This window comes from Microplitis mediator, chromosome 1 (genome assembly GCF_029852145.1).
Source record: "Microplitis mediator isolate UGA2020A chromosome 1, iyMicMedi2.1, whole genome shotgun sequence".
Lineage (NCBI taxonomy): Eukaryota > Metazoa > Arthropoda > Insecta > Hymenoptera > Braconidae > Microplitis > Microplitis mediator.
Window position 1 is genome coordinate 5,225,886 of NC_079969.1, and position 14,865 is coordinate 5,240,750.

Genomic DNA, 14,865 nt, shown 5'->3' on the forward strand with positions numbered 1-14,865 from the left:
TTATTTTTTTTACTTATATACAATAAATTTTTGTATCCCGAGAAAAAAAGATGATATCTAACTATATATAATTTGATATGACTTTTATAGTTTTGTATACAGTAGAGTCTCTATAACTTTTTCGTTCTGTAACTTTGACTTCCCTTCATTTCTCCTCCGACAGTAGGGGAATTGTTCTCCCACTCTGTCACTCAACTGTACATGCGCAAAGGTAAAGCGCGGATTTGCGTATAGGCGTTGCGCGTAAACTGAGTATTCTAACCCTAAATTCGTGTACGTAAATACACATTTAAGTTAAATAAGCTTTAATATTGCGAATATCATTTAAAAAAAAAAATAAACTTATTACTTGATGAAAAATGAGTTTCACTGGAAAAATTGATTTTCTATTTAAGAAGTTTAACAACAATAAAATTGACATATTAATTTTAAAAAAACCTAACCTTTAAAATTTAAAAACTCGTGGGTCGTTTCGACTGACTCACACTTTTTTTAAGCCACGCCTTCTAGTGAAAAGAAGGGGTACTTCTACAATTTTAATTCCTGGAATTTTGGATTCGTCTCCGTCAAAGTTAGAGAGGCTCCACTGTAATTATACCTACATTTCTGTATGATTATATATAATTGCATCTAATCATGTCTATAGTCGTCCCAATGAAAGCTTAGGATTTTTTCCCACCACGGTTTCTTCCCCAACCCTTTAAATGTTGGTTTAGCACATGCGCACATTTAATGACGCATGTGCCCATTCTAATATTATGGTGGTGAGGAAAGAAACGTGGGAAAAAAATCCTAAGCTATCATCGGGACGACTATAGTTATAGATAATCATTTCTAATTATATATAACCAGATATGACACTTGAAGTGAAAGAAATGATTATATATAATTATATATAATCGGATATGATAATATATATCGATATATAATTATATCTAAAGTTCCTGTATGGTTTTAATAATTAGATCGAGCTATACATAGTAATATATAATTATATCTGAGTATAACCATATTCGATCATATATAAGTATTAGGGTGGTCCGTTTGGAACGATTTTTTTTTTTTTCGCTCCCACTGAAAAATATTGTTGTAGACATTGAAAAAATAATTCTCTGAAAGTTTTAGCTCTTAATTTTAATTCTAAGTACTTTACATTTGATTTTGAAATTTTCCCATTTAAAATACATGGGAAAGTTGGGATTTTTTTTTTAATTCTCTATAACTCAGCCGCATTTTAAGTTATCGGGTCGCCGTTTGCGGCATTTTTTAGGTAATTTGATACTCTTCAAAAGTTTCTTTAATAGTTTTACTCTGACTTTAATTGTTTTTTCTGTATCGGTTCTGAAAATAATTTTTTCAATAATAATTTGGGTTTTTAGTTGATATTAACTAAATAACGAAATTTACAGAAAAAGTACAGATAACGATTTTTTAGGAAATTTTATTCGCTACAAAAAAGGTCCTCTTAGTTAAGTAGCTTAAGTTCTCCGTTCACGTGATATAGGGATTTTAGTAATTTTGTAAATAAAATATTTGTCAAAAATTTTTCCGAAGTTCATCAATTTGACCCCTTTTGATTTTAATGACTGGATTAAATTAATGAAAGGAAAATTATTTACCGATTTAAAATTGAAATGAAATAGTATTTGGTGGAATTTTTGGACAAATATTTTATTTACAAAATTACTGAAATCCCTATATCACGTGAACGAAGAACTTGAGCCACTTAACTAAAAGGACCTTTTTTGTAGCGAATAAAATTTCCTAAAAAATCGTTATCTGCACTTTTTCTGTAAATTTCGTTATTTAGTTAATATCAACTAAAAACCCAAATTATTATTAAAAAAATTATTTTCAGAACCAATACAGAAAAAACAATTAGAGTCCGAGTAAAACTATTAAGGAGACTTTTGAAGAGTATCAAATTACCTAAAAAATGCCGCAAACGGCGACCCGATAACTTAAAATGCGGCTGAGTTATAGAGAATTAAAAAAAAAATCCCAACTTTCCCATGTATTTTAAATGGGAAAACTTCAAAATCAAATGTAAAGTACTTAGAATTAAAATTAAGAGCTAAAACTTTCAGAGAATTTTTTTTTCAATGTCTACAACAATATTTTTCAGTGGGAGCGAAAAAAAAAAAATAGTCGTTCCAAACGGACCACCCTAATAAGTATACATATCTATGCATGACAATATAATTATTTTCATTGACAAAAGAAGTAAATTGTTAAGAAAAATTACAATTATTGATCATTACGACATATAACTGCGGTAACATAAATTAATTTTTTAATTTTATTATTTCAGTTTATCCGATGAAAAATGATTAGATCTGATCATATATAACTATGTAAAATTATATATAGTCATGCATAACTATACATAGTTAAATAAATCTAGATTCTGCCAATATTTGGATCTAGTTATTTCTAACCATTTAAATATAATTATATACAGTTATGTACACGGAAAGAAATGTCAAGTAAATATGCCTATGCAGCATACTAAAGGTTACATTAATCTATAGTTTGTGTCACTTCGCTCTTCTGTGACTGCTTATACAAACTATAGAGTAATTTAACTATTACTATGCTGCATAGGCATATTTACTTGACATTTTTCTCCGTGTAGGACAAATGTGCGCTGGTCGGTAAGTGTGCGCAAACCCATTCATTTCGGACCGAAACGCATGGCTTTGCGCACACTGCGCTACATGACTCTAATCAGATCCGACCATTTTTTCTCGGGTTGAAATAGGTAACAATATTAACAATTCAAAACAGATTAATACTGTTTATTGAGGTAGCGCTCCAACTATATATTCAAATCAATTCCTAGAAAGCCTTCTCGCAACAAGTTGACAAGTTTTATGGATATTTCCTATTCGTTCACTAAATTTTTTTCCAGCAAACGTAAACTCATCATAGTTCACTTCGATAATAGTATCGAAACCAAGCTTATGACTAACTTTCTGTGAGTAATTCGATGTCATTATTGCTGACACAAGACTAGGAATAGCGTCGTCATTAGTGATTGACTTTTCATCAAAGTCAACTATAGTTTTTACAGCTACTCCTTTGTAAAGTTGTCTTCCCAATTCCAGTGACGAGGATACTAATAGTTCCCCAATTCTTCTTCTTTGGAAGTCTTTCTTCGTTGCTAGAAACATTATTTCCATAATACAGTCTACGTTATAATGTTTGAAAAGATTAACTCTTGAGTCAACATTTATCATAAAATCTACGAGGCACTTAGACGCTTTGTACTTGCAGTTTTCGCTAAATTCTTCGAAGTATCCTTTTTCATTTTGGGCGCCACGTTTCTGAATGGAAAAGAATCGGATTAATTCAAGTTAATTAATAAGTAAAATTAATTATTTTAAATTTTTACATGCAATTTGTTGAACGCTACACCAACTACTTCCATTGAGGCGACATCAATCGCAACAACACTGACGCCATCTTTAGCGGTATGTAAACATAATTGTTCTAGTTCTTCAGATGCTCCGGGTTCAGACAGTAAATCACAACCTATACATATGCTCTCATCTGGAAAAAATGAGTCTCGCATAACATTCAAGGCGCCCTCTAAGGTCTCAGATGTCAGGGATTCAAACTCTATGGCGCCATCTTCCGTCGATCCCCATGGCCGGTAAGACAGCATTCTCTTACGATTACTACAATAAAAAACACAAAATAATGTTTTTTCTCGGTCAAGTTAATAATAGCCGAGTAAAAAAAATTATACTTAATTATATATAGAAAATAGCCTAATGTATACATGTAAAATTATATGTAGAGAATAGCCCAATGTAATTATATGAAATTATGTATAAATATATACGTAATGATGTTTTATATAAAAATATATACTTGATTATAAGAAATGTATTGAATTTGAAAGCGGGAGTTAAAAAAATTGCTATATAATAATACATTCCAAAAAGCAAAGAATCCCTAGCAGATCCGAATCACGGTAAATTACCGTAATTTGCCGTAATTTACAGTATCCGGCATAATTACCGTAACTTACGGTAAAATGCGGTAATCTATCGTAATTTGTCGTAAATTACGATAAAACCCCACAAATTACAGTAAAATACCGTAAATCACAGTAAATTACGGTATTTACCGTAATTTGGATCTGCTGGGGATCCCTTTAATTTTTTTTTACTCTAGCGAGTCCGAATTATGCGGTAAATTACCGAATTTTACCAAAAAATTCCGCGTTTTTACTGAAGATTTCGCGCAATTTCCAGTAATTTACCGCAATTTGTGGCATTTTTACCGTAACACAGTGAAATACTTCACTTTATGGTAAATTGCCGTAATTTTGCAGTAAATCTGCACGTTCACAGTGAGATAACGCAAATTGGCCGTAAAATTTCGCACGTTTACCATAAAATTCTGCAGAACTGCCGCGAATTTACGTCGAATTAGCGTACATTTACCGTCAACTACCATAATTTACCGTAAAGCTACCGCGATTTACGGTAAAATACCGTAATTTTTCCGAATATCATAAATTACTGTACTTTACATTAATTTGGATCCATCATATAATTATATATAATTACATATAATTTTTTTTACCCGGTTAATTTACCGTGAATAGTGAAAATGTCTTTCTAAAAGCCGAAAAAACTTATATCTGTCAAAAATAAATTTTTAGAACCGAACCAAAATCGTTGCAAAATAATTCCTTATTTTCAAATTTTAAATATTTTAGCGGGAAGTTTAAAAATAAAAAATTAAACTTAGCATTGTTGTTAAACTAAATAAAATAAAGTAAAATAAACACATCATATTTTTTGATAAATAATTTATTTAACGATTAAATTAAGATAAGTAATTATTTTTGTTGCCTTGAAGCTAAATCCATAATCAATATTCTTATCAATTGAATTATTTTGACGCATCAATTTTTAATAATTTTAAACGAAATAATATAACTAACCTCTGATCTTTATTTATCATTTTTTAAAACTGTTCTATTTTTAATTTACATATCATGTATATTCAAAACAATATTTTTTATTCAGGTAAATCTGACTATAATACGTCGCAATTTGGTTCATATTTACAAACTGCCTTTTACTGCACTGCGTAGAATTATTTTTTAGATTTAGAAAGTTCGATTCGAAATGTACTTGACGTTAAAGATTTCGATCTCATGTTCAAAAAATAACAAATATATAAATAAATAAATGAATTTATAAAATGTATAGTGTGTATATATTTTCTGTTTTATTTAGGCCACATCTACTCTTAACGATGTGCGACAAAAGCACATCATCACTCAATCTGACACATGTACTGTTATTATTATCTCACCTAATATGTTTATTGTGATAAGATTACTCTTATATATTCAATATAAATTTTATTTATATATTTTTTTACCAAAAAATAAGTTCTTATATTAAATCTACAAACTTTTTTATTCAGTAATTTTTTATATAAAATTTGTGTCTCGATTATTTAAATATTTAATATTATTTGTTCATACCTCATGACTTGTTGTCTTGTACACACTGGAATGTATTGTAATATAATCTGTTATGAAGGCCTCAGTAAGACTGAGCGCTAATTCGAGCTACTGTACAATATAAACGTCAACTTTCATGATACATGTGTATGTTATTTTGTCCACACATTTAAACATAAATTTACATGTATATATATATATATATATATATATATATTACGTTTATTTGGTACACTGTATACAAATAACCAGATTTCATTAAGTAGTTTCAGAGCTCACATCGATAAGATTATAAACCAATAAAACCGATAATTTTATGAGCTCATTAAAAAAAAAAAAAAACGTAAGAACAGAAAATTATGATTCAATCATCAAAGTTTTTTTATTTTCAAAATAAGTCTTCTTACTATTTTGTTTACTTTGTAAAATTTTTTTCGTCTAAAGAAGAAAACATGAATCTGAAGACTCGTATATACTATGATTTTTGTTGAAACCTTAACCCACTTTCAAATAAAAAAATATATATATATAAAAAAACAAGAAGTAGTTTAATGTCAATTATTTCTGTTCACTTCATTATGGAAAATTTAAAGTCTTTGTATTAAATAGACTGTAATTTTCAAGCGCGAGCTCAAAAATCGGCTTGAGAAAATCCGGAAGTTAAATGATGATTTCTTTAACTTCTGGCTACATAAATCCTGTGTAAAAAAAAAATTGTTGAAAAAAGGTTAAAAAATTGGACTATTCTAAACTTGAAAACTTGACACAATAAAAAAATTTTTTTAAACTATTTTCAAACTTCTAAAAATGCACAGAAAAAAACAATTAACTTAATACTACAAATTAAAATTTTTCAGTGCAGAATACATTAAAAAAAAAACGGATTTCGAACTATTTCTGAACTTTTTTCGTTTTAGCATATCTTAATAATATTAGGACATTTATTGGTTTCTCCTTTGAATTTTCAAAAGTTTAATAAAAGTTCGTCATTGTGTCACGTTTTGAAATTTAGAATAGTCAACACTTTTTAACAATTTTTTTTACACGAGATACTAACAATTTATTTTCCGATCATTTGTTGATTATATCTTCAGAAACTTTTAAGCTGATTTAAATTTCAAAGTTCTATTATGTGCAAATTAAGATGATAAACTGTTTCGATTATCGTAAGCTCGAATTGAATCACTTCTCATTCAAAAGATATGAAATACTTCTATACACATACACACTCAGATGTGATCCTAAAAATAGCTAAAAATACTTCTTAACATCTGTAAAGTCATCGGCTGTTAAGTGAGATTTTGGAAAGTCATATTTAAATAAACTTTTTCTCTTCTTTTGATAATTATCGATTTCCACAGCAGAAAGGTAAAAAAGGATATTCACACACGAATAATATGCTTTCAGATATGGTTAAGAGAAACATGTGAAATTCATTCAATAAGAATGACTTTATATTACATGTGATTAGAAATAACTTACGAAACTAGATGTTGTTTTAGAATGGGTACTGTTAAAATTAGATCGTTGATTTAATGTTTTTTTTTTTTCAAAATGAGAACACGGAATTATTTATGATATATGAACATTGATTCTGTCAATAATTTGTAAATGGAAAAAGATAATTATGTATCATTCAAAAAAGGTATATAAATATTCACGATAGTCATAACTTGACAGCAAAAATAAAATATCGTTCAAATAACACTGGATCATGTGGTAAGATAGATGAGCTTTATTGATTGTTCAATTGCGGATCACCTTTCGAAGTGTCTCAAAGACATTGCCACGGTCATAAAAAAAAATTATGTGTACACAGAAAGAAAATTATGGCAGCGGTTCCCATAATTTTGTGAAATTTTTTCCTATACCATAATAGGAATTACGACCATAAATTATGGGAGCGGTTCCTATAATTATAGGAATGTTTCCCATAATTGTAGGAATAGTTCCTATAATTATGGGAATGATACCCATAACACTATAGGAATGGTTCCTATAATTTATGGGAATGGTTCCTATAATAGTATGGAAACTATTCCAATAATATTATGGGAATGATTCCCATAATGCAATTGGAATGGTTCCTATATCATTATGGGAATCATTCCCATAATATTATGGGAATAGTTCCCATACTATTATAGGAATCATTCCTATAATATTATGGGAATGGTTCCCATATTATCATGAAAAAATAAATTTAAAGAAGTGCGGTAATCACTTCTACAATACACAGAAATATTATTAAACATAAAAACAAAAATTCAAACATTGAAAAAAAAAATCGTATTTGGCAAACAACATTAAAATTTTTAACAAGAATTTTTTGTCAGCACAAAACATTCAAGAAAATTTAAATTTTGGGAAATTTCTACACTATGGTGCAAAAAAAAAAATTTAATGATATTATAGGGATGGTTCCCATAACATTATGGGAATAGTTCCCATAATATTATAGGAATAGTTCCTATACCAATATGGGAACCATTCCCATAATAGTATGGGAATGATTCCCATACCATTATGGGAATGGTTTCCATAATGATATGGGAATGGTTCCGATAATATTATGGGAACCATTCCCATAATGGTATAGGAACCATTCCCATAATGGTATAGGAACCATTCCCATCATGGTATAGGAACCATTCCCATAATGGTATAGGAACCATTCCCATATCATTATGAGAACCATTCCCATAATGGTATGGGAACTATTGCACGACTCATGATGCGAAGCATCTGAGATGTGCTTTATGATCGAAAAATTTAATTCGCCTCACTTCGGCAACTATTTCAATTATTATACCGTTGTTAGTTTACGGAATTGAGATATGTTGCATCCTATTTTGAAGATAATTTGATGGAGATTAATTCCATACTTTTCAAAAATTTATTTAGTTCAATAAAAAAGGAAAAAACATCAAAATAGTCTAAAAAAATTTCCTGTCCGTCAAGTATAAAACCCGTAGACACAATAACATACGAAAAAATGCAGTAATTGAATCAAATTTTTTTTTTTTAATTCTTTGAAAGATTTGTAGATCCCCTATTGCTACTGGCTAGGTAATTCAGTGTCGTTTGATACCAATTAATAAAAGAATAAAAAGGCTGTATAACTATATCTATATATATCGATGTAAAATTAACATGGATGCCGATATATCTATACCTATACATTATACGTACATTTATCCCACCAGGGGCGCTTGCGAATTACCATCCTAGTGTAGCTGTTTTTTTTTTTTGCTAATTGGTAAGCCTGAATTGTTTCAGTTCAATTTTGTTTTATTTACATATATTTTTTTTGCTTTTGTTATTAATCGAGATATTTTGAGTAGGTTCTTTCATAATTATATAAAAAATACTAATATAATTTAAAAAAAAAAAAAAAAAAAATATTTAAGGAAAGAAAATTTTATATATTTTAAATTTATTCGTGCTTCCCGCCATTTTTTTATGATTATTTTATTATTTCATAATAAATGAGCATTATGAGTCGCGCACTTTTGGATTTTCCAAATTTTTGACACTAGTTTCCCATCGGAAATTTCCCGAGGAACACGATTGTGAAAGTAGTTTAGCTGAGCAGTCCCTAGATTCGCCAGAATCAATCAAAATGCCCCGGAAGATAGAAATAATGCAGGTCTTGCCGTTTCACTTCGTCTTTTGATTCTGATTTTTTTCGAAAATTAGCTATTTGACACTAGTTTCCCATCGGAAATTTCCCGAGGAACACGATCGTGAAAGTTCTTTAGCTGAGCAGTCGCTAGATTCGTCAGAATTAATCAAAATGCCCCGGAAAATAGAAATAATGCAGGTCTTGCCGTTTCACTTCGTCTTTTGATTCTGATTTTTTTCGAAAATTAGCTATTTGACACTAGTTTCCCATCGGAAATTTCCCGAGGAACACGATCGTGAAAGTACTTTAGCTGAGCAGTCGCTAGATTCGTCAGAATTAATCAGAATGCTCCGAAAGATAGAAATAATGCAGGTCTTGCCGTTTCACTTCGTCTTTTGATTTTGATTTTTTTCGAAAATTAACTATTTGACACTAGATTCCCATCGGAAATTTCCCGAGGAACACGATCGTGAAAGTACTTTAGCTGAGCAGTCGCTAGATTCGTCAGAATTAATCAAAATGCCCCGGAAAATAGAAATAATGCAGGTCTTGCCGTTTCACTTCGTCTTTTGATTCTGATTTTTTTCGAAAATTAGCTATTTGACACTAGTTTCCCATCGGAAATTTCCCGAGGAACACGATCGTGAAAGTACTTTAGCTGAGCAGTCGCTAGATTCGTCAGAATTAATCAGAATGCTCCGAAAGATAGAAATAATGCAGGTCTTGCCGTTTCACTTCGTCTTTTGATTTTGATTTTTTTCGAAAATTAACTATTTGACACTAGATTCCCATCGGAAATTTCCCGAGGAACACGATCGTGAAAGTACTTTAGCTGAGCAGTCGCTAGATTCGTCAGAATTAATCAAAATGCCCCGGAAAATAGAAATAATGCAGGTCTTGCCGTTTCACTTCGTCTTTTGATTCTGATTTTTTTCGAAAATTAGATATTTGACAATAGTTTCCCATCGGACATTTCCCGAGGAACACGATCGTGAAAGTTCTTTAGCTGAGCAGTCGCTAGATTCGTCAGAATTAATCAAAATGCCCCGGAAAATAGAAATAATGCAGGTCTTGCCGTTTCACTTCGTCATTTGATTTTGATTTTCTTCGAAAATTAGCTATTTGACACTAGTTTCCCATTGGACATTTCCCGGGGAACACGATCGTGAAAGTACTTTAGCTGAGCAGTCGCTAGATTCGTCAGAAATAATCAAAATGCCCCGGAAAATAGAAATAATTCAGGTCTTGCCGTTTCACTTCGTCTTTTGATTCTGATTTTTTTCGAAAATTAACTATTTGACACTAGTTTCCCATCGGACATTTCCCGAGGAACACGATCGTGAAAGTACTTTAGCTGAGCAGTCGCTAGATTTGTCAGAAATAACCAATATGCCCCGGAAAATAGAAATAATTCAGGTCTTGCCGTTTCACTTCGTCTTTTGATTCTGATTGTTTTCGAAAATTAGCTATTTGACACTAGTTTCCCATTAGAAATTTGCCGAGGAACACGATCAGGAAAGTAGTTTAGCTGAGCAGTCCCTAGATTCGCCAGAATCAATCAAAATGCCCCGGAAGATAGAAATAATTCAGGTCTTGCCGTTTCACTTCGTCTTTTGATTCTGATTTTTTTCGAAAATTAGATATTTGACACTAGTTTCCCATCGAAAATTTCCCGAGGAACACGATCGTGAAAGTACTTTAGCTGAGCAGTCGCTAGATTCGTCAGAATTAATCAAAATGCCCCGAAAGATAGAAATAATTCAGGTCTTGCCGTTTCACTTCGTCTTTTGATTCTGATTTTTTTCGAAAATTAGATATTTGACACTAGATTCCCATCGGAAATTTCCCGAGGAACACGATCGTGAAAGTACTTTAGCTGAGCAGTCGCTAGATTCGTCAGAATTAATCAAAATGCCCCGAAAGATAGAAATAATTCAGGTCTTGCCGTTTCACTTCGTCTTTTGATTCTGATTTTTTTCGAAAATTAGATATTTGACACTAGTTTCCCATCGGAAATTTCCCGAGGAACACGATCGTGAAAGTACTTTAGCTGAGCAGTCGCTAGATTCGTCAGAATTAATCAAAATGCCCCGAAAGATAGAAATAATTCAGGTCTTGCCGTTTCACTTCGTCTTTTGATTCTGATTTTTTTCGAAAATTAGATATTTGACACTAGATTCCCATCGGAAATTTCCCGAGGAACACGATCGTGAAAGTACTTTAGCTGAGCAGTCGCTAGATTCGTCAGAATTAATCAAAATGCCCCGGAAAATAGAAATAATGCAGGTCTTGCCGTTTCACTTCGTCTTTTGATTCTGATTTTTTTCGAAAATTAGATATTTGACACTAGATTCCCATCGGAAATTTCCCGAGGAACACGATCGTGAAAGTACTTTAGCTGAGCAGTCGCTAGATTCGTCAGAATTAATCAAAATGCCCCGAAAGATAGAAATAATTCAGGTCTTGCCGTTTCACTTCGTCTTTTGATTCTGATTTTTTTCGAAAATTAGATATTTGACACTAGTTTCCCATCGGAAATTTCCCGAGGAACACGATCGTGAAAGTACTTTAGCTGAGCAGTCGCTAGATTCGTCAGAATTAATCAAAATGCCCCGAAAGATAGAAATAATTCAGGTCTTGCCGTTTCACTTCGTCTTTTGATTCTGATTTTTTTCGAAAATTAGATATTTGACACTAGTTTCCCATCGGAAATTTCCCGAGGAACACGATCGTGAAAGTACTTTAGCTGAGCAGTCGCTAGATTCGTCAGAATTAATCAAAATGCCCCGAAAGATAGAAATAATTCAGGTCTTGCCGTTTCACTTCGTCTTTTGATTCTGATTTTTTTCAAAAATTAGATATTTGACACTAGTTTCCCATCGGCAATTTCCCGAGGAACACGATCGTGAAAGTTCTTTAGCTGAGCAGTCGCTAGATTCGTCAGAAATAATCAAAATGCCCCGGAAAATAGAAATAATTCAGGTCTTGCCATTTCACTTCGTCTTTTGATTCTGATTTTTTTCGAAAATTAACTATTTGACACTAGTTTCCCATCGGACATTTCCCGAGGAACACGATCGTGAAAGTACTTTAGCTGAGCAGTCGCTAGATTTGTCAGAAATAACCAATATGCCCCGGAAAATAGAAATAATTCAGGTCTTGCCGTTTCACTTCGTCTTTTGATTCTGATTGTTTTCGAAAATTAACTATTTGACACTAGTTTCCCATCGGACATTTCCCGAGGAACACGATCGTGAAAGTACTTTAGCTGAGCAGTCGCTAGATTCGTCAGAATTAATCAAAATGCCCCGGAAAATAGAAATAATGCAGGTCTTGCCGTTTCACTTCGTCTTTTGATTCTGATTTTTTTCGAAAATTAACTATTTGACACTAGTTTCCCATTAGAAATTTGCTGAGGAACACGATCAGGAAAGTAGTTTAGCTGAGCAGTCCCTAGATTCGCCAGAATCAATCAAAATGCCCCGGAAGATAGAAATAATTCAGGTCTTGCCGTTTCACTTCGTCTTTTGATTCTGATTTTTTTCGAAAATTAGATATTTGACACTAGTTTTCCATCGGAAATTTCCCGAGGAACACGATCGTGAAAGTTCTTTAGCTGAGCAGTCGCTAGATTCGTCAGAATTAATCAAAATGCCCCGGAAAATAGAAATAATGCAGGTCTTGCCGTTTCACTTCGTCTTTTGATTCTGATTTTTTTCGAAAATTAACTATTTGACACTAGTTTCCCATCGGAAATTCCCCGAGGAACACGATCGTGAAAGTTCTTTAGCTGAGCAGTCCCTAGATTCGCCAGAATCAATCAAAATGCCCCGGAAGATAGAAATAATTCAGGTCTTGCCGTTTCACTTCGTCTTTTGATTCTGATTTTTTTCGAAAATTAGCTATTTGACACTAGTTTCCCATCGGACATTTCCCGAGGAACACGATCGTGAAAGTACTTTAGCTGAGCAGTCGCTAGATTTGTCAGGAATAATCAAAATGCCCCGGAAAATAGAAATAATTCAGGTCTTGCCGTTTCACTTCGTCTTTTGATTCTGATTTTTTTCGAAAATTTGCTATTTGACACTAGTTTCCCATCGGATATTTGCCGAGGAACACGATCGTAAAAGTTGTTTAGCTGAGCAGTCCCTAGATTCGCCAGAATCAATCAAAATGCCCCGGAAGATAGAAATAATTCAGGTCTTGCCGTTTCACTTCGTGTTTTGATTCTGATTTTTTTCGAAAATTAGCTATTTGAAACTAGTTTCCCATCGGAAATTTGCCGAGGAACACGATCGTGAAAGTAGTTTAGCTGAACAGTCCCTAGATTCGTTAGAATCAATCAAAATGCCCCGGAAGATAGAAATAATTCAGGTCTTGCCGTTTCACTTCGTCTTTTGATTCTGATTTTTTTCGAAAATTAGATATTTGACACTAGTTTCCCATCGGAAATTTCCCGAGGAACACGATCGTGAAAGTACTTTAGCTGAGCAGTCGCTAGATTCGTCAGAATTAATCAAAATGCCCCGGAAAATAGAAATAATTCAGGTCTTGCCGTTTCACTTCGTCTTTTGATTCTGATTGTTTTCGAAAATTAGCTATTTGACACTAGTTTCCCATTAGAAATTTGCCGAGGAACACGATCAGGAAAGTAGTTTAGCTGAGCAGTCCCTAGATTCGCCAGAATCAATCAAAATGCCCCGGAAGATAGAAATAATTCAGGTCTTGCCGTTTCACTTCGTCTTTTGATTCTGATTTTTTTCGAAAATTAGATATTTGACACTAGTTTCCCATCGGAAATTTCCCGAGGAACACGATCGTGAAAGTACTTTAGCTGAGCAGTCGCTAGATTCGTCAGAATTAATCAAAATGCCCCGGAAGATAGAAATAATGCAGGTCTTGCCGTTTCACTTCGTCTTTTGATTCTGATTTTTTTCGAAAATTAGCTATTTGACACTAGTTTCCCATCGGCAATTTCCCGAGGAACACGATCGTGAAAGTACTTTAGCTGAGCAGTCGCTAGATTTGTCAGAAATAATCAATATGCCCTGGAAGATAGAAATAATGCAGGTCTTGCCGTTTCACTTCGTCTTTTGATTCTGATTTTTTTCGAAAATTTACTATTCGACACTAGTTTCCCATCGGAAATTTGCCGAGGAACACGATCGTGAAAGTAGTTTAGCTGAACAGTCCCTAGATTCGTTAGAATCAATCAAAATGCCCCGGAAGATAGAAATAATTCAGGTCTTGCCGTTTCACTTCGTCTTTTGATTCTGATTTTTTTCGAAAATTTACTATTTGACACTAGTTTCCCATCGGAAATTTGCCGAGGAACACGATCGTGAAAGTAGTTTAGCTGAACAGTCCCTAGATTCGTTAGAATCAATCAAAATGCCCCGGAAGATAGAAATAATTCAGGTCTTGCCGTTTCACTTCGTCTTTTGATTCTGATTTTTTTCGAAAATTAGCTATTTGACACTAGTTTCCCATCGGCAATTTCCCGAGGAACACGATCGTGAAAGTAGTTTAGCTGAACAGTCCCTAGATTCGCCAGAATCAATCAAAATGCCCCGGAAGATAGAAATAATGCAGGTCTTGCCGTTTCACTTCGTCTTTTGATTCTGATTTTTTTCGAAAATTAGCTATTTGACACTAGTTTCCCATCGGCAATTTCCCGAGGAACACGATCGTGAAAGTAGTTTAGCTGAACAGTCCCTAGATTCGCCAGAATCAATCAAAATGCCCCGGA

At 32.7% G+C, this 14,865-nt stretch overlaps 1 protein-coding gene across 2 annotated transcripts; it reads right to left on the reverse strand.

Moving 5' to 3' along the window:
* LOC130672291 (arylalkylamine N-acetyltransferase-like 2) lies at positions 1–5,669 on the reverse strand. 2 transcript variants are annotated; one of them, XM_057476784.1, is made up of 3 exons: positions 5,513–5,669; positions 3,395–3,680; positions 1–3,326 (listed from the first exon to the last, which is right to left on the reverse strand). In XM_057476784.1, the coding sequence occupies exons 1-3, from the start codon at positions 5,515–5,517 to the stop codon at positions 2,832–2,834; spliced, it is 786 nt and encodes a 261-aa protein (XP_057332767.1). In that variant the 5' UTR covers positions 5,518–5,669; the 3' UTR covers positions 1–2,831. The 2 variants fall into 2 exon arrangements, with proteins under 2 accessions (XP_057332767.1, XP_057332759.1); XM_057476776.1 differs by lacking the exon at positions 5,513–5,669 and adding an exon at positions 4,961–5,114.
* Positions 5,670–14,865: the final 9,196 nt, after the last annotated feature.

Excerpts from the sequence above, each read along its gene's own strand:
- LOC130672291 (XM_057476776.1), bottom strand. The coding sequence starts at position 4,980 with ATGATAAATAAAGATCAGAG. Across the intron at positions 3,681-4,960 it reads ATGATAAATAAAGATCAGAG|TAATCGTAAGAGAATGCTGT; the intron begins GTTAGTTATATT and ends TTTTTATTGTAG. Across the intron at positions 3,327-3,394 it reads TAGCGTTCAACAAATTGCAT|AAACGTGGCGCCCAAAATGA; the intron begins GTAAAAATTTAA and ends TTTTCCATTCAG.